General features: G+C 43.9%; 1 protein-coding gene across 4 annotated transcripts in view; it reads right to left on the reverse strand.

Moving 5' to 3' along the window:
• Positions 1-6,429: 6,429 nt before the first annotated feature.
• The window catches only part of LOC146859824 (CD59 glycoprotein-like), a 224,642-nt gene continuing 210,021 nt past the window's right edge, over positions 6,430-21,050 (reverse strand). For all 4 annotated transcript variants that reach the window (XM_085643567.1, XM_085643568.1, XM_085643569.1 and 1 more), the window contains one exon: positions 6,430-8,815. In XM_085643567.1, coding sequence (XP_085499693.1) covers positions 8,622-8,815 — 194 coding nt within the window. In that variant the 3' untranslated portion in view covers positions 6,430-8,621. The remainder of the gene's footprint in view (positions 8,816-21,050) is intronic.

The following is a 21,050-nucleotide window of genomic DNA, read 5'->3' on the forward strand; positions in this document are numbered from 1 at the left end:
TGCATACTTGTTCATATTTTAAGTAGTTCGCACAGACACACGTTTTAAAAACAAAAAGTTCCTAATACCCGCCTTCTCTGAACAGTTAGCTTGCTGCCCCATCCCCCTCCTCCCTATCCTCTGTTGTGTGAATCCATGGCCTAGCCTCCTCCCTCCTGCCATGCATGGTCTGATGTGCTGCCACTGCCCTCAATTTAGTATGATGTACTAGTCCACTCTTCCTGCCCTCCATTGCCCAATTCTATGCCCCATTATTGACCTCCTGCTTAAACTCTGTGCTTAGCTTGCTGCCCCTATTCTCCTTCCCCCTGCCCTCCGATGTCTTTGTGCATGCCCCTGCTCCATCCTTTTTGCCCACCATGTTCCATGGACCTGCCACTCCTATCTACTCTGAGTGTTCTGTTGAGCTGCCACTCCCCTCCCACCTGCCTAGCATTGTCAGATGACTGTAACCTGTCCCTGCCACCTCCACCCTGCCTGTCCACATGCCATGACCCTATCCTCTTCCTCCTGTCCTACATGGTCCATTGTACTGCCACACCCTTCTGCCCTCCCTGGTCTGTTGTGCTGCAACTGCTCCTCCTGCCTGCCCCGTGCGGTCTGTTGTGAGGCCCCTTCCCCTGAACTTTCTTGTCTGTGCACAGGTCCTGACCCTCCCTTCTATCCTCCATCGTCCTTTGTGCATGCCCCTGCACCCTCCTTCTTGCCCATCATAGCCATTGTGCTGTCACTAACCCTCCCACTTGCCATGCATGGTCTTCTGTGCTGCCATGGCCCCTCCCACCTTCCCTGTGTGGTCAGTTAGCTGCCCCTGACCCCCTCCCACCTTCCCTCCATGGTCTGTGTGTATGCCATCACAGTCTCACTGTTGCTCTTCATGGTGTGTCTTGCTTCTAGTGCCCATCCTGCCTGACCTCCATGGCTATCTTGCTGCTCCTGCCCTGCCCCCTTGCCCCCAGCCCTCTGTTTACATGTGCAGACCCCTACTCCCTCCCTCCTGGCTTGTCTGTTCCATTGTAATGCCCCTGATCCGTCCCTCCTGCCCTTTATGGTCTGTTATGCTGCAGCTTTCTCTCCTGTCTGTCCATTATGGTCAGCTAGCTACCATTGCCTCTTGCCCCTCTGTTCTCTGTTGTCCATGTGCATTGTCCTGTCCCCTCCCTCTTGTTTTCTATGGATTGTTGTGCTGCACTCCCGTCCCGCATGCCCTGTGTGGTGTCTTGTGCTGCTGCAAACCCTGATGCCTGCCCTGCAGGGTCGGTTTGGTGCACCTCTCCATGTCCCTCCTGTCCTCTGTTATCCAAGTCCATGTACCTACCCCATTTCCTTCCATGATCCAATGTACCATACTTGCGAACATTTTGAACTTGGTAAGAGGGAGATTTTGAAAAAAAAATGGGGTATTGATTTTCCCCTTTGAGTTACATTGAAAAAGAGGAGATTGTAGACAGGAGACAGATCAAATAAATCCCATTTGAGCTTAAAAACATTGGACGTTTCCTGGCTGAATCGGGTCTGTTGGCATGTATGGTTGTACTACCATTGCCTCTTCCTTCTGCCCACAATGGTCTATTACATTGCCACAGCCTCTCTCACAAGTCCTGTATTGTTGGTTTGTTGCCCCTGCCCCCCTTTCCACTGCCCTCCATAGTCTGTTGTGCTGCCACGGCCCTTCCTGCCTGCTCAGTGTGGTTAAATTGTTGCCTTTGCACCCTCCTACCTGCCTTCAATTTTCAGAGTCCGTGCCCCTGGCCTCTGCCTCTCAACAGTATCCTAATGAACAACTAGATTGCTAACATTCTATATGTATTACAAAAGTGTGGAACGCCTGACGTCATCTTGATGCAATCAAAACTGTAATACCTAGAGCATTTCCTTTAGAAATTACATATATGAGAGGGTCTTATTGGCATCAAAATTATGGTTAGTGCTCTAAAAGACTAAAATAAGGACATATTTTCTGAGTTTTCAAATAGCGACAAAGCACTTTTAAATTATTTGTTATCTTTATGTTTTTTTATCCAGTTGACCACTTGATTAAATGTTGCACTTAGGGGAGAGGATGTGGTGTTACTTCCAGAACTGCAGACTTTGCAACTGGGGAACCAGGTTGGAGTTTCTGCTTCAGCTCGACATTCTGTGATTCTGGTCAAATCACTTAGTCTCCCCATGTCTACAACCAATATGAATTTGTTCTTGTGTGATGTAACCAATGCTCATGTAAAGCACTCCAATACCTGACAAGTCTGCACTATATAACACTGCAAAAACACAAAATAATAAGTGTTTTGCACACTTCTGTCATTGGGCTATATTTGGGCTACATTTGGGCTCTTTTGTCTCCGGTGGCCATCTTGGGAGATTTATTTGTTATGAAGTTTCCTAATTTCCTCATGTACTGCAGTCTCCTCAGTAGGAAATGCTTTCAGTTTTTTACTTTGATTCCATCATGAAGGTATTCAGATATGTCACACATTTGCCATAAATTCTGAATGTTAGCACTCTAGTTGTTCATTAGATCACTGTAGTAAAACTACTGTTCACCATGGAAGTCTGCTCCTGTTATTAAAAGTGCATGTTTCAGTCTGCATGTCAGAATTTTTTAATGAAATAGAAGAGGATTTGAGAAGTCACTCAAAATGTGCCCTAATTTTTCTTTCTGCAGCACTAATCATACTTTTTATGGAAAAATGAACCCCCTCATTTTGTTCCTTTTTAAATTAAATGTTTTAAGAGTTACCACTTTAATCCAAGCAAGATGGCTTCAGGTGTGCCATACGTTTATCATAAGTAGGACTGTTAGCGCTCTAGTTGTTCTTTGGAACACTCTGGGAAGTTGCAGTAGAACACAAAGGAATCAACTGACAGTCTCTGCCCTTGTTGGATGTACATGTTTTACTGAGAATGTCAGACTTCATTCTCACATGACTGAGAAAGATAATGTGAATTTACAGAAAATAAGCTCTCAGTTTAGCTTATAGATCACCTTCCAAACCTCTGTGGGAAAAGCATGAGAAAATATTTTTTTCTCAATCATGATATCCCAGCAGACGGCTTTTTCACATGGTGAAATCACCTTAGAACATACCACAATTCCTAAAATGAGTATGGTACCATCAACAAATGATTTATAATGTAACTAAAGTCTTAAAACCTTCTATTAACTGCAATGCTTTTTAACGAGGTGCTATCATGTATATTGGTCCCAAGATGGCTGCCAACACTTCTTGGATGAAGTGCTGACAGCCAATCAGATCTCAGGATGAGATGTGTGGTTAGGCTCCGCCCACATATATATATATGATTTAACTTTTGATTTTCTCAGGAACTACTGAACAGATTGACACCAGACCTGCAAAGGGCACTTCCCTGACCTGAGGACTACCTCTCTGCCAAATTTGAAGTAATTCTGTTCAGCCGTTCGGGCTGTACCTTCGACTAAAGGTCCTATGGAAAAATGCATGGGGAAAACACGTTTTGGGACCCCACTTTTTTCTCGGCCCCCGCTTGACGAATCACCCCGAGACTTTCAGGGTAGGAGCGGAGCGGAGCGCCCCACCTATTTTGAAAATTTTGCGAGGATTCGTCAACCGGCGCCAAAGTTATTCCAAATAGAATGTTGCAGATGTCCTATGGAAACACTGTCCTAACTATAACTATCTACTGGCGACCGCCAGTAGATTATATATATATATATATATATATATTATATTTTTTTTGTATTTTGTCTCTGCGTGGGGTGACGTGATCAATAATCAGACATGGTGTTGTTATAATAAGTGGTAATCCCATTTAAATCTGTTTCACCTGGCACATCTTGCGGGTAGAATGTTTGCCTCTATAGAAGGAGTGTCCATTTCAATATAGTCTCCGACACATTTGAGTCTAACAGGGTTAACACATTTGGAGAGTGAGTGGAAGAATTACATAGCAGCAGATGATTCCTGTTGACGAGGAAGAATACAAGTACAGAGATGAAGGTGTTGAGATCTGACTAGTGGAGATTGTAGTCTGGGTTTTGTCAAAAGAATTGGTGGAAAATTTCACAATATGTTCCTTAAGTTATTCAGTGAACTGGAAGCTATTACTTGTAGGGTGGTAGATGATGTGGAATTTTGCATGACTGGAGTTGGACGTTTTCGGTTCTACCGACCGAAATTCTATGGAGAATTATTCACATTGGAGCCTAAAGATCTTAGTGTATAACGTTGAATGCTACAACTTATTACATTTTGCCTTCCTGATCAAGGTGAAGAACTAATAACTCAGAGGAATGAGGAGGTCTATTATTGGTTGGGAGGAGTGGTTCAGCCATGTAAAAGGTCAGGATTTGGGTGCTGTTGGGGAGAGGGTTACGCAGTTAGAAGTAAACTGTAGAAAACCAGCATTACATATATTTAAGATTAAACACAGAGACAGATATAGCTTATCTGGAACTAAAAGAATATGATAGTTTATCATGTGCTGCTTTGCGAATGAGAGTAAAGATTACACATTTAGAGCTTCGCCCAGATTCTTATGCAAGGAAGAGAGCTTTATGATAGAGAACAAGACTGCATTCAAGTTGGGCTATTTACTGGTTCAATGAAATGTACTGATGTAATTATATGTACTATATGCTTAGAAGATGTACTTGGATTCAGTATGGATGTTAGTACTTCAACTTTGCTATATTTGAGTATTATTTTAAGAATATATTGCTAGATGTCAAAGATGCCATTACTTTAATAAGTGAATTACCAGGTCTCAATGAGGCAATCAGGTATATTTTTTTATAGGCAGATTTCTTTAAAAACCTTAATCTTATTTTTTATTTTTGTTTTATTGTTTTTGTATTATAGGTCCCTCAGCCTATGAAAATGAATAAATAATTTTAAAATAGCTTGTTGAAGTGAAGGTTTCTTTCTTTGAGCTTGGTATTCTAAAAGTAATTATTTCAAGTTCTTGGAGCACAACGTGTGGGAGATTCTATGGATATGAGGTACAGTCTTGAAGCAAGGAACATAATATATTGTGATAAGAGGGGTAACGGAGTCATCTTTGAGAGAAGTCTTGACACTATCCTCAATGGTGGATGGGAGGTTTTGGGTTGGCTTAAACTTAAAGATGGTCTTTATTTAGTAACCAAGGAAATAGTGTTGGAGCAAAAGAGGGTGGAGATCGATAGAACTGCAACAGTGGTTACTTTCACTTATGGGAAGAAATCTGCCCTGGGATATGTAGATTGTGATCACAGATGTGGTTTTGGAGGAGACCATATAGTTTCAAATCAAGCATAAAGTGGAGCAGGGTTTTTTGACTGGTATGGATTGGTCTAAGGGTAAGAGCCAAGTTGCCAGAGATTCAGTCTGCCACCGCTCACCTCAGAACCCAATAAGATCATCTGCAGTGTCCCACAAGGATCATCCCTAAGCCCCACCCTCCTCCACACGTACATGACCCCCTTGGCCAACACGATCAGATCACACAGACTCAACATCATCTTCTATGCTTACAACACCCAGTTCATTCCCTCGCTGTCAATACCCCTTCCACAGATGAATGATGAATGTTGCCCACTGGATGAAGGAAAACTGTCTCAAGCTCAACACCGACAAGACAGAAGTCCTCATCTATTGGAACACCACCTCCCCATGGAATTCATTCCTTCCCCTGCCCAGACAAGCACACTTGCAACTTTGGCATCATCTTGGAAAGCAAGTTATCTATGCAGAAAAAGGTAAATGCAGTCTTATATGCTTACATCCGCGCACTACCCATGCTCTGTAAGATCTTCCAGTGGCTCCCAATGAACACCAGAAGAACTGTCACCCAGGTTCTCATCACAAGCAGGCTAGACTACAAGAACACTCTCTACTAAGGAATCGTGAGACGCCTCCTGAACAGACTACAGATAACACCAAACTCAGTGGCAAGACTCATCCTCTGCCTCCCAAGACGGACTTGCATCACTACACACTTCAAGAAGCTACACTGGCTCCTGAAACAGAAGAGTTGCTAGTTCAAGATGTTAACCCAAGCATACGAAGCCCTGCTCAACAAAGGACAATCCTACATAAAACAAATGACCTTCAACCAACTGACCAGAAACCTGCGATCCTCCTACCTCTTCCTCACAGACACCCCCTCTATCTGCCGAGCCAACAGCATAGGACGCTTCTTTCACCTGGAGAACGAAGCCTGGAATGACCCTCCCCTGCACACCAGAACCGCATCATCACTCCAGGAATTCAGGAAAGTTCTCAAGACCTGACTGTTCAAATGAACAGAGTACCACGAAGCAGCTCGCATCTCCAGTGCCGTGAGACCCTCACAGTTGATTTGCCATGCTTGGTAAATCCTGATTGATTGATCAAGAACTAGGTTTTATTTGTGGTTGTCTGTAAAAGGTTTGATCTTGCAAAATATAAAATACACCATAACTTTGGATTTGTTTATACATGATTTTATTTGTAACCAGAGAAATCTCTAGAAAAAGATCAATGTGGGATTACAAATGTTTTAATTTTGTTCAGGTGCCCACCAAGTCCACAAAAAAAAGCTCACACAGAAGAGCGGGCTATGAAATCAGACTAGGCACAAATTAATAAAGCGAGAGAACAGAATGGCGGCATTCAGATATTTTGATATAGGTGTGTTTTAGGTGCAGATGTACTAAGTCATCAGGAGATGTTCAGATAGCAGATTACGTAAAACAGGAGAAGCACTCAAAAAGATTTATCTGGTTCTTGCTTGCACGACTAATTTACAAGTGCTTATGGAGTCTACTCCATAGGTAACGCTCAGCTGGATACTGGATGGTGTGGTTGGGTCAGTGACCGTCTTTGGAAACTCAATATTACTACTTACAATGTAAGCTTAATGTGCTCTTGGCAGCATGCTAATTGTGAAACTGTGTCATTTGGTGAGTGGGAATCAAACCTAGAGAGTTACACACCCTTTGTGCTCTAATTGCTAGGAAAAACACAAGTGCCGTAGTTTGCAGTGCCACCAGCTCTTTTACAAAAGACATAACAAATTTCTGCCCCAAGTGGACACATTGCTGCTTTGTGCTCATGTTGATTACATTTAATTCACAATGTTACAGCAATGTGAGGGAGCCATAAAACATAGTCTATTCTATCAGGTTAAATGTGCCACTATGCATGTAGTATATCTAGGATTCATCAGATATTTGCTTTTTGTTACAGTTGCATTAGGAAAGTAAAGATACTGTATAGAGGCTTTGATTCTGAAATTCTCAAAACTGACACTATTTAGCATGCATATTTAATATCAGAAACTATGATGCAGCCTAAAATTCATCATCTTCAGGTTTGACGGACTTAAATATATTCACATACATTTCAATGGCTTGCTACTTTCTCACGTGACCACAGATGCAGACAGTCTGAACGTATGGATTACGAGGCACAGATCTCAACCTTGGTTTGTGAGGACATGTAGCACTTGTGGATTTCAAATGTTCGTTTCAAGCGCTGCTGCACCTTAACCGCCTCCTTTTCTGTGATACAAGCCCACTAACATCTGCTGAAAGCCTAAAATAAAGAATCTTTCTTTCATAACAATGAAAACACACTTTTTACCAAATTATAAAATAAGCATTTCTACAGCCCATCTTAAAGGGCCTGCACCAGTATCTGTCGATCATTTCCTATTGAGGAAAGGTAATATTTTCAATAACCTGGTGCGAGTTGGAACATACAAGAAGTCCATCACTTTCTAGAGTACGCAAAGGAAGAAACAGAAAAGCTCTTCCGGTTCACTGTATGAAACCAAAGCTATTCCTGCGAGGCTTTCTTCGCTTAAAGGGAAACCCATAGTCATTATTAATGCACAAAGCACATATACAACATTTCTGGTCTAAGGTTTAGCCCGCTTGATCGTCTTTGTTAAAGTATAAAATGTACCAGGCTAATATTGCCCCCCCTGGCTCCCCAATTTAGCACACAAAACACTTCTACCCAAATTTACCTTCACCACTTTCAAAATGGGTGTCTTTTCAAGATGGGTTTGTTCCAGTTTTCATAGAACGTTTACATTTTCTGTAACAGAGCAGTCTAAGTGGGTCAATGGAGGCCTGACGTATGCACAAACCCTGGACCCAAATTTGGACACCATTAATCTACAGAGATTGGATGACAGAGCAGAGCCCTATTTTGATCAAAGCTTCAACAACTACCAGCCAGCGCATTTTTAATAATTTGATCATTTTGTCACTATCTTCCAAGAACCAGAGATCTCGAGTGGCCGTGAGCCAGGAGAAAGCAGCACTTTTAACTCTATTTTTTGCTTTATATTCTAAAACTTGCAGACTTGCATTTGTAATGGAAAAGTTTACAAGTAACAGAACTAGAACAAGATGCAGGTTGAAGACCATAGGCCTGATTTAGAGTGTGGTGGACTGGTTACTCCATCACAACTCTATGGATATCCCGCCTGCCTTATAATAAGGACAATAGGATATAATGCACTTGTAATACCGCGGACGCGATAGTGGTCACGTGAGAGAGGAACCTGTTCACCAAACTCTACATCAGGCTCTAACTCTTTACAATGGACATGGCAGGACCACCTGAGAAGGACCGATCGCATGATCCTGTGCAGTTTCTGCAGCTGGTTTAGAAGCAGATCCACACCAGCGCAAGCATTGTGACGAGGCTGAAAATGGCCTTGTTGACGACAGTCATCCCACCGCTGTTGCACAGATCCTTTTGGCAGCATTCATAGGAAAAGTTGTTGAGGCTATATTTCTTTGCAATAAACTCGTTGTTGCAGGAGTTATACGGTATGCAGGAGGAAAGTCTGGAGTTAGCTGGAAAAAAAGAAACATGAATTAATACTCCTACAGTCAGATTTTAAATAAAATACAAAACTCTTGGTTTAGAATGTACGCTTGCTTAAACTACTTTTAAAGTGGTCTACAAACAGCAGCTGCGGATGGCACAGAAATGACAATGTAGGTGAGATCTCGCATTTAACATGGGCGGACATCACCCGAGGCGGCATTCTTTGCTAATATTATTAACAATGCTTATTATTTATCTTGATATTCTTCCCAGGGCGTCAATAGTTGGCAAATTGAATGCAAGTCAGGCCCACAGAGTGAGTCATCTCAACAGTATTAGCAAACACCAAAAAAAAAAAAAAAAGCATTGCCAAAACCACAAAGGTCTGGTGCTTTATCAATGCTTGTTTTGTTGTGGTTTTTGCAACACCTCATTGCTTTTCAAGCTACTGAGCTCTCAATTTAAAAAGAAAATCACTGGTGAGAATCAAAAATGTATTTTTGTCGAAGAATATTACATGAATTTTCATAGTGGTCACTGGCACTTAAAGGACCTAAAAGCATGGGATACATCTTTGGGCAAAGGCAGAATGGTGTCACTGATAGTGAAGTCGGCCAACGGCTGAAGTGGGCTGCCCGAGAGGGTCACATGCTGTGGCAGGTAGAAGAAACATATAACTTTATGATATAGGGGGTGCACTCCTGTAGTATACCATTTAATTCCTTTTTGATATGGGGTGCTGCAGCAAGCAAGAGCTGTCAACACTTGCTAAGTAGAATACCATGTTTGTAATAAGTACTGGGACTTGTATTTGCTGCGCCCAATTCACTAAGTGCTAAACACCACAGTATAAACATACACTTTACAAATTTTCTATGATTTATTCCTGTGTACAAATCAATTATCAACTCAATAAATCATTTTCATTGTGCATAACGTTTTTTCAAAAACATTTGTACATAGAGTCTCTAAATATACATCATCATGTGCTTAGGACTCAATATAACTTTTACAAAATCATGCACTGATGGATGCTCATGCCCAATGCATTTCAGAACTTAAGCAGTTCCTTCCTCAGGGAAAAATCTGCAATTGAAACATATAATAATTTACATTCAATGACAGTACATGTTTGGCTCGTAAATCACAATTCAACTGATTTTAATATATGAAAAACACTTTATTGCCTATGATTATGCTCACACCTGGTAATGTTATGTGGTGTGTATTATCTACCACCCGATGTGATTTTGTGTGATATAATTTGTGTTTTTATTTCCTACCTTTCACTGCACCTTTATTTCATATGCCTGTAGTCCTGATAAAAAAACTGAAGAAACCAATTGTCAATACCACTCTATGAATACTCAAACTGTCCTAAACCAATGATGTTGTAACAGATGTTCCAAAACTGAGGATGAGGATTTGGGGGCTAAGGTGATCGCATATGCTGACGATACCCAGCTACTTTTCACCTGGAATAAAGATGAGGAATCCGTGACGTCTGTTCAATTCTACCTGTCTTCGGTATTTAAGTGGCTTGCGAGCGCCCAACTAAAATGCAATGAAGAAAAGTCGGAGATACTCTTGTATGGTAACTTCTCCCCTGGCTTTAGAGATCTGATATGGCCATCTGAGTTCCCACCACCATCCTCTAGCAGTTGTACTGCTAAGAACCTGGAAGTTTGGTTTGAGCATAATCTATCCTTTGCAACTCAAGTAAAGAGACTTTCAGGGTGCTGCTTTGGCCTCCTTAAAATCTTGAGAAGATTTCTCCCACTCCTTCCTCAGGCGGCGAAAGAGTCAGTGGTCCGCGCGCTCATTCTCTCCCACCTGGATTATGCTAATTCGCTGTATGTGGGGATTCTGGCATAGTCCCTTAATAAACTTCAAGTGGTGCAAAATGCGGCGGATCGGCTTTTGGGAGAGATGCCTTTAAGAAGTAGCGTGCGAGGCTATCTGCGCTCTCTTTATTGGCTTCCGATGGTGACCCGGGTGAAATTTAAATCTATCACCATTGCCCATCGTGCTCTACATGGCCTTGGGCCAATTTATCTGCAGAAACGGTTCTCCTTTTATGTTCCAGGGAGACTATTGCGCTCCTCCGCTCGGCAAAGGTTCCTCATTTTCATCGGCATAGGTTAGGTGGCGGTTCCCTCGCCGTTTTGGCGGCCCAGGCCTGGAACACCCTGCCGTTTGCGCTCCGCAGTAGCGAAAATCCAGTGGTTTTTAAAAAACTGCTAAAAACTCATCTTTTTGTTTAAGTCTGGTTATGTTCTCAGTTCCTCTGTGGTCGCGCCGGGACACTCCTTGGAGTAGCTGTGCGCGTTAGAAAACCAATTAACATAACAATCATAGGCAATAAAGTGGTTTTTATATATTAAAAGCAGTTGAATTGTGATTTACGAGCCAAACATGGACTGTCATTGAATGTAAATTATTATATGTTTCAATTGCAGATTTTCCCCTGAGGAAGGAACTGCTTAAGTTCCGAAATGCATTGGGCATGAGCATCCATCAGTGCATGATTTTGTAAAAGTTATATTGAGTCCTAAGCACATGAGGATAATGTATATTTAGAGACTATGTACAAATGTTTTTGAAAAAACGTTATGCACAATGAAAATGATTGAGTTGATAATTGATTTGTACACAGGAATAAATCATAGAAAATTTGTAAAGTGTATGTTTATACTGTGGTGTTTAGCACTTAGTGAATTGTGCGCAGCAAATACAAAGTAGAAGAAACAAGCATTTGCAATACAATTGGTCGCGCATTTACGCAAGTTTGAGCTATTGGCATTGCGAATGACAATGCGCCTTTTACTTATGTTTTGGTTTTTAAAACATAAATGAAAGACATTGTCATTTTCAATCTGAATAGCTTAAACTAGTAAATGTGAGACCTATTGCATTGCAAATGCTTGGTTTCTAAAGTAATGCAAACAGTATAGACCAGGGTTTAACTTACAAATTAGAATAAACATTTCCCTGTTTGAAAAAACCCCACAAGTTTTCAAGTTTGATGCCCCGAAATAAACATGCAATTTAAAGAAACACATAGGCGCAGGTAGCATGGTCCAAAACTCTCATTGTGGTTTGGAAGTGACATTTACAAATCACTCCTCATGGTTCATGACGTCAGGAGAAATCCTCAATGGCAACATAGGACCTTATTAAACAGTTGCTCATTAAGCCCTTATGGAGCATTTCTTTATATATATAGAATACCTATACAAACAATATGCATAGCAAATCTTGTTAATTTGTATTTCTACTTATTTATAATCTTTATTACAGGGTTATATTTTGTATGGCACCTCTGCAGATTGCTATGGCCATGTAGTGACGGGTGCAGTGGACCACCACAGACATTTGATCATGTGTGTCTTTCATAGTACTCTTTGCTAGCAGGTGAGCAAATGTTCTACACATATAAAACACCAGTCCGGTTATGGAGGACACCTTAATGAATTGATGCTCGCTGCTGACACATGCAGTGATCGGAGGTAGAGTTCGAATCTTGTTTACGGTCAACTCAGATTTCCTCAGATGTGTGATTAGTAGTTTCAGTGCAACTCGGACTGGTAATTGTAAATCTGTCATCACAGAGCTTACAAACTGTAAAAGTATGGCATGATATGCTGTCCATAATTAAATACATTTTCAATAGTTAATGTTGTATATATAATTGCTATGAGAAGTGCAATACAATAGCTTCTGGTTTTGTACAGACCTTATTGGATCTCTGGTAACTGGACAGTTTCCATTGTAATACAGTTTCTTTATTGCATTTTTCCACTGCAGGATTACTTTTCGACACGAAGGCATGTCATAAATTGACTAACTCACAGAGCCACGTGTTGGCGTTTCACGAGACCGGAATTAATAACAAGCATTTGCAATGCAATAGGTCTCGCATTAGTAAAAGTTTAAGTTTTTAGCATAGCAAATATTAATGCAACATTACTAGCTCGAATTTTGGTAATGTAGACCTATAGAGTGTAGTGTGGTACAGTGAAGTGGTGTAGTATAGAGTAGAGGAAATTATTATAGAGTGTAGTGGAGTTGAGTAGTTTAGCGTGAAGTGGTGTTGAGTTGAGTGAAGTGGAGGAAAGTCTATAAAGTGGAATTGTGTGTGCTTTTATTAGGATAAAATATAGTGATATTATGTACGAATGAACGTATGAGAAATATAGGTTGGTGGTACATTTGCTGTACCAATTTATTTGTAATGTGTGCCTAACTTCCATTGGTGCAGCAGGTGCAGTGGCACAGAGTCATGAAGGGACCCCTGAACCCAGAGTTTCCTTCCTTGCACTCAGGACCATGACACACTAGCTACGCCACTGATTGGAGTCCGATTCCACAAATTATCATTAGTGCGCTGTATAGTTTTATCCGTAAAACTGCATGTCAGTTCAAATGTAGCTGTCATGTCAAAGGAAAATGTGCTGTCTCTAACTGACAGTGCGCTACCACACCATGCACTACCAGTCAGACACCACACCCATACCACTTTCATGAGGGTCATCTCATCTATTACATTTCATTTTTGTGTGATGCTTTGACTTTTCGCAATACCTAGAACTTCAGAGATGTATGCAATATTAACTGCAGCACACCCACCCTAAAACCTAATTGATGCCGGCGAAAGCAAAACCACACGCACGAGCGTGTGGTTAGCTTTCAGAACCCCCTACATGAGGTCTTGCGCTGCGCGAGCAGTGCTACGCACTGCAACGCTAGGTACGAGACCTAAAACGCACCATCAGGCGGAGTGGCGCTACAAACGACAGGAAGCCCGTTTCATGCCACAGAAAAATATACTGTGTATTGTCCGAAACAAGAGGCACGTTGTATCTGTGATCCAGCACTGTACTTTGTACCATGTTAATGGTTTTAATCAGTTTTCTTAAGTTCACATGTTTTTACAAGGGAAAGCTGTGGCTGCGTTGTTCTACTACTTCTTGGATAACTTTGGTACCAAGGGTGGAAGAAAGCTGGATTATTCTATTTCACTCACTATAGCAGTGAATAATAATTTGACACAAACTCATTAAAATGTAAACCATGTGGCCATAAAAATATATAAATGACACACATTAAATGCTCAATTGCTTTCATTGCATAAAACGCAGTGGTTGAAAATAAATAATTTACAGGGGATCGTGCAATATGGAAAAAATATCATAGGTACCCTTGAAACATGTGCTTCATCATAAAAACTCCTGCCTCCGGGCCACTATATAGAGGTATTTCTTTGTCAGGGCCACTGGGACTGTGTCAAAAGGGAGGACTGAATTATGCGGCAAAAATATATTTTTGGTGGGAGAGGCTTGAACAAATAGCTTCATGGGGCCATATGAGCTACCCTGGCACGAGTGAGTTTGGCCTGAATGTGAGGAAGAACTTGGTGTGTGAGCAGGCGGGGGATGTGTAGGGGTGGGCGGGGATGCAGGGCTACAGTGGTGGAGGCTGACTCCGAGTAAGGGGGTGCGATGAGAGAATAATTACCCTATCCCTAACATTTCAATGGGGGGGGAAGGAACGCGTTACTTACCTGTAACTGCGGTTATCCAGTATTGGTATCTTTCATAGATTCACATGCCTGAATCATTCCCCGTCGTCGGGATGGGAGTCCCCGGTAAATAAACAAAGCAATGTCTCAGTAGACATATAGAGTAAGAGGCCCAAAAAGGCCTATCTTAGTAACATATCCACGTCCTTATGTAAAAAGGACCAAAGTTTTGCAATTAGCCAATCAGCTAGCACCACCCTCTAGAACATTCCTGGAAGGAGCTCTAGTCCCTCAGATTTTCGTAAGCACAGTGCTAAGTAGTTGTATCACTTAGAGATCCAAGAGAGCCCTTCCAGGGGAGGTGGGTGGGTTGCATGTGATTCTATGAAAGATACCAATACTGGATAACCGCAGTTACAGGTAAGTAACGCGTTCCTTATCCAGTATTAGGGTATCTTTCATAGATTCACATGCCTGAATCAGAATAGTAAGCAATGGAAAGCACATTTCGCAAGGTACAGCATATAAACATTCACAGATAATCACATATCCATGTGAAAAATTAGAAAGTACCAAGAAGCAATGACATAGCAGAGGCAAAAACCACAGAAGAGAAATGTGCGTAACAAGGAAAGGATGGTGGGATGAAAGAAAGGGCTCACCTCTAATGAAATAGATGACGGAGCACCGCTTGACCCACTGCCGCATCCTTCATAAGTTCTGTATCCAGGCAGTAATGCTTGGTGAATGTATGCGGCGTCTTCCATGTGGCCGCTCTACAAATGTCCACAATGGGCACTCCTGCAAACAGTGCCATGGAAGTAGACATTGCCCTTGTGGAATGGGCACGAACTGTTGAGAGTAGTGGACGCCCTGCTTGCTGGTGGCAGAAGGTAATGGCTGAAGAGATCCAGCGAGAGATACTTTGTTTGGTTAGTGGTAGTCCTTTTCTAGGCCTACTGTACGCTATGAAGAGTTGGTTAGATTTACGAAATGGTTTCGTTCTGTCAATGTAAAACTTTAGGCAGCGCTTAAGGTCCAAGGAATGCAGGGTTTTCTCTGCCGCTGTCTGCGGATTTGAAAAGAATGACCGCAGCACAATCGGCTCATTAAGATGGAACTGTGAGGGAACTTTAGGGATAAACTTCGGATTTGTTCGAAGAATGACCCTATCCTGTTTGAATTGAAGGAAAGGGTCTTGGATTGAGAAAGCCTGGAGTTCCCCCACTCGCCTTGCCGAGGTAAGGGCCAGAAGGAGCGCAGTCTTCCAGGAGAGATACTGAAGATCTGCTCTGTGTATTGTCTCAAACGGGTGTTTCATGAGTTGAGCCAGAACCGTGTTGAGATGCCAAGCCGGAGGTACAGGTTTTACTGGAGGGAATGTTCTAAACAGTCCTTTAAGGAATTGCTTAATAAGCCTATGAGACCACAGAGAAGGACCTGTAGAGGATCTCCTGAAATGCGAGATTGCTGCCATGTGAACTTTAACGGAGGCATGCGCTAGACCAGATTTTGCCAGATGTAGAAGGTACGGCAATATTTGTTCCGGTGTGGAAGAGAGAGGGTGTATTTTGTTTGATTTGCACCAGATACAAAACCTCTTCCATTTTAATGAATACGTTCTGTTTGTACTATCTGCTCGGGCCCGAGCTAGAACTTGCCTACAATCAGGAGGAATGTCTAAACCCTGAAACTCTCTGAACTCATGAGCCAAGTTGATAATTTGAGAGATGCCGGATCCGGATGCTGGACTTGTTGGTTGTGGAGCGTTAGAAGAGATGGAAACGGTTTCAACCTGATCGGCGGTTCCAGGGAGAGAAGGTGAAGCTCTGAAAACCAATGTTGGCGTGGCCAAGCTGGAGCTATCAAGATGAGTGTGCAGGGCTCCGCTATCAACTTCCGGAGAACCCTGGGAATCAGGGGAATTGGCGGAAAGGCGTACGCAAAGACGTTGCACCATGCGATCGAAAATGCATTCCCCAGAGACCCTTGCTGGGGATGCCAGCTTGCAAAGTGTTGCCATTTGGTGTTCGGTTGGGTAGCGAAGAGGTCCAGAAGAGGGGTGCCCCATCGTGCGAATATGCTGTTGAGGACCGGTTGATCCAACTCCCACTCGTGGCATTCCGCCTGCCTTCTGCTCAGAGAATCCGCCAACACGTTGTGGGCGCCTGGAACATACTGTGCTCGGAGAGAGATGTTGTGACTGAGCAGCCAGTTCCAAATTTTCTGTGACTCGTGAGAGAGCGTCAGAGAACGAGTCCCACCCTGTTTGTTCAAATAGTGCATTGTCGTGGTAATGTCGGTTCGGACAAACACTAGGGAGTTTTTGATTCGTGCCACCAGAGCGAGATACACTGCGCGCAGCTCCAGAAGATTTATGTGAAGTGCCTTCTCAGAAGGGGACCACTTTCCGCTTACCTGCAGTTCTTGAAGGAAAGCTCCCCAGCCTTCTAAGGAGGCGTACGTGGTGATGATATGTGGAGCAGCAGGAAGCAAGAAAGGCAAGCCGTGAGAAAGGTTCTGGGTGCAAGTCCACCACCGCAGAGCCTTTTTGATCGCAGGGGTCACCTGGATGACGTCGAAGGACCCCATACACTGGACCCATTGATCCGACAACGCTTCCTGAAGAAGCTGCATGCGAAGGCAACAGTGTGAAACTAACAGGATGCAAGAAGACATCATCCCGAGTAGGGACTTGAAGAGACGCACTGACAGCGTCTTCTTGGACCTTATACGGAGCGCCAATGAATGAAGTTTTTCTTTGCGTTCCTGTGATGGAAACACCCTCCTCTGCATTGTGTCTAGGGTAGCACCCAGAAAACTTGTGTGCTGGGAAGGCTGAAGGACGGACTTGTCCCGATTGAGTGTCAGCCCCAGACAATCGAAGAGCCTCAGACAGGCGCTGGAATACCTGGATGCGCCTTCTAGAGAGGGTGATTTGACGAGCCAGTCGTCCAGATATGGGAAGACTTGATGGTGATGTTGTCGTAGGTACGCAGCCACTGGAGCTAGACATTTGGTTAAAATGCGTGGCGCCGATTTGAGTCCAAACGGCAGAACCCGAAACTGGTAATGTCTGCCCGCCACCATGAATCTCAGATATTTCTTGTGGTTGCGGTGTATTGGAATATGAAAATAGGCGTCTTGCAGGTCTAAAGACACCATGTAATCATCTGCATTGAGAAGGTGTAACACTTCCTGAATGGTGACCATACGAAACATGTTTAGATCCCTCAAGTCCAATATCGGTCTCCATTTCTTCTCCTTTTTTCGAATGAGGAAAAAACGGGAGTAAAACACCTTTCCCCTTTGATCTGGGGGGACCCTCTTGATAGCTCCCTTCTGGAGCATGAGTGCCACCTCCAGGAGTAAAGCACGCACATTTTTGTGGAGCATAGGGAGGGGGTGGGGGGGGTTTGGGGAGGAATCTGGATGAACGCTAGAGAATGTCCGAATTGAACTAATTGTAGAACCCAACGGTCCGTAGCTACTTTTTGCCAATTTGTGAAATTTGAGAAAATGGGAAATTCTTCCTCCAACTTTGGAGGGCAGAGAGGAGTTGGAGACCGGCGGTAGTTGAAAGTCCTTGCCAGCGAGCGGCGTCCTTCGGTCTCCCTCCCTTGCCACAAAAGGAAGATTTAGTGTAGGAGGAGGGTTGTTGACGCTGCTGATACTGCGAACGGTATTGCTGAGAGTAAGGGAAGGCAGATTGGTGTTGGAAATCTCCTTGAGTCGATGTCGAACCTCTCCCTCTTGAGCCTCGAAAAGAAGGGTTCTGGAATTGTAGGGTACCCAAAGCCCTAGCGGTGTCGGTATCCTTCTTAATACCTTGTAATGCCTCATCAATATGCGTGCCAAAGAGAAGTTGGACATCATATGGCATGTCTAGTACCTTGGTTTGTACTTCCGGCCTGAAGGAAGTGGCTTTCAACCAACCCTGGCGTCGTAACACAGCTGCGCCCGCTAGTTGGCGAAATCCTGTTGAAGCAATATCCATTGCGCAATCTATTATTTCAGAGACAGATCTCTTCCCCTCCAGAAGATCTTCTTTGCCTCCTCTTTCGACTCTTCAGGTAAGTTCGCTAGGTATGGCGCAATATCTGCCCACATCTGCCGATTGTAACGTCCCAACAGTGCTAAGGAGTTGGAAGCACACACTGTCAAAGCCGACAGACGAAAAGCGCTTACCAATGTTATCCAGTCGCCTACCCTCTTTATCCGGTGGAGCAGTCAACAAAGCAGATGGATTTTTTGACTTTCTCTGCGCGGCTTGGGTAATGATGGAGTCCAGTTTCGGATGGCCTGTGAGGCAAGCTGTAGCGGTATCTGGCGCTTTATATCTCTTATCCAGCCGAGGCAAGACTGGAGGGACCGAGGAAGGGTTCTGCATAATCTTTATGCCTTATTCCCAAATGTAGTCTACCATAGGGATCGAGCGAACCGACTTTTTGAAAGGCTCTTTAAAATCGTAGAGGAAACAATCCTGTTGGTGCGAGGGCATAGGTATTTGAAAGCGCTGGGCAGCTCTCTCTACGATATTATGAAAGCCTCCAATGTCCTCTGGAGGCGAGTTGGCTGTGGTAGGAACGGGAGAAGCAGGACAGGGAAGAACGTTGTCATCCCATTCATCCTGATGAGATTGGGCATCCAGAAGCTCTCCTTCCTCATGCTCCTCATCATAATCGTCATCTGTAGGGAGACGAGGCGGTGATATGATAGGCTCAGACTGTAAAACCAATAGAGGCGGCCGTGGCCTTGGTGTTTGAGGCACAACCGGTATCGGAGAAGGAGCCTGCGTTGGAAACCGCTGCTTGTAGTCGGATATAAGGAACTGGAGATCAGAGACCAGAGACGCAGGTAAAAAACCATGGAAGGTGGAGGTTGCGTATAGTCCTCAGGTGCAACATCCTGATATTCCTGTCCGTTATCCTCATAGTCAGAGCTATCTTGATATTTTACATGGAGCTGCGACGGACTTGTCGCTGTACGGAACATACTTCCGTCGTGAGAGTCTTCCTCCTCCAAAAGTTGAGCCGGAGGCAAGAGTTGGACCCTACTAGGTGAAGTCAGGGCCGGCATCAGTGCACGTTTGGTAATCTTGAGGTGCACATATGTACTTTGTACATCGGAGTCCATAGCCGTCGACGGTAGAGTCGTCGACGATGTAGTGGGGACCGGCATCATTGAAAGTTGTGACGCCGTCGTCGAGGCCACCGTCGACGGTGTCGTCGTCGATGATGAATGTTTCGTCGACTACGTTGTCGACGATGAAGGCTTCATCGACGGAGCTGTCGTCGACGGTGTCCTCGTCGACGATGATGTCGACGTCGACGAGGTAGCTTTCGTCGATGATGTCGTCGGCGATCGCAGTGTCTATGGCAGCTTGGCTGACGACGATGTCTTTAATTTTCAGCGTCGACAAGACAGATTTACCCGCCGTCGACGATGATGGAGTTGTCGTCGATGTAGTCAAGGAATGTGATGCGATAGAAGTAGACACTGTTGTCGTCGACGAGGTAACATGGACTGCCGTAGATGGAGATCTCCTCTTCGATGAAGCCACCGTCGACGAGGTCGTCGTCGTCGATGGGGTGGAAGTAGGCTTTGTAAAGGCATGTGGAACTCCTTGAGGAGAAACTGTCCCTGGCAGAGTCTTATCCGGGACCTCTGAAGACTTTTTGTGCGGCTTCTTTTGAGGTGGCTGCGACGAAGGGCCCGGATGCCACCCTTGGTCTCTTCTGAGAGGACTGAGAGGAGATGGAAGAGCCCTCACTTTCCTCAGAGGACAATACAGTATCCTTGTCCTTAAGCCTCTGCAGCCAGATTAAGAGGCGTCCTTCCCGGTCTTTAAGGGTCTTGGAGGAGAAGGTACGACATACCTTACAATCCTTAGAAGAGTGGCTAGGATAAAGACAGTCCTTATGTTGGTCGTCCACATGAAGCCTCTTTTTGCCACAGGAAGCACAAGACCTGAAAAGACCCTTCTTCGGGGTGTCAGCTATGAAGAATCAAGAAATCCTCACAGAAAATACAAATGTTGAAGCAAGAAACACTGGAAATCCAGTAGAAGTGAGCAGAGCTCAGTGGAGACTCCCTTAGCACGACGTGCAGTAGAAAATCTGAGGGTCTAGAGCTCCTTCCAGGAAGGTTCTCGAGGGTGGTGCTAGCTGATTGGCTAATCGCAAAACTTTGGTCCTTTTTACATAAGGACGTGGATATGTTACTAAGATAGGCTTTTTTGGGCCTCTTACTCTATATGTCTACTGAGACATATAGAGTCCCCGGTAAATTTGTTTATTTACCGGGGACTCCCATCCCGATTACAGGGAATGATTCAGGCATGTGAATCTATGAAAGATACCCTAATACTGGATAATTTGCGTTGTCCCTGGTGTAGTACAAAAGTGAGTCTTCTCATTTTAAGGATCAGGGGAGTGTGTGGTTACTCTTGAGAGAGGTGAGGGAAGCTAGTCAAGATCTTCCCCATGGAGGGATGGATAAAGATCTTTTTCTGCCTGACATTAGGCCCCTCAGGGAAAACAATAGGGAGAACGCTTCAGTCAAGGGTTCTTTCGGAGCCATCCTGAGGGCAGGTCTCAGTATCAACTTCGAGGTAGATTTTTTGCTACGACACAAGTTTTTCTAGGTCTCATGTTCACAGTGGTTACAGTGGGTAGTGTTATGTGATGCCCCATGGTGGGGCTTGCTTGGTGTCCAGAGGTGCAGGCCACATGAGTGGA

This window comes from Triturus cristatus, chromosome 3_1 (genome assembly GCF_964204655.1).
Source record: "Triturus cristatus chromosome 3_1, aTriCri1.1, whole genome shotgun sequence".
Classification (NCBI taxonomy): Eukaryota; Metazoa; Chordata; class Amphibia; order Caudata; family Salamandridae; genus Triturus; species Triturus cristatus.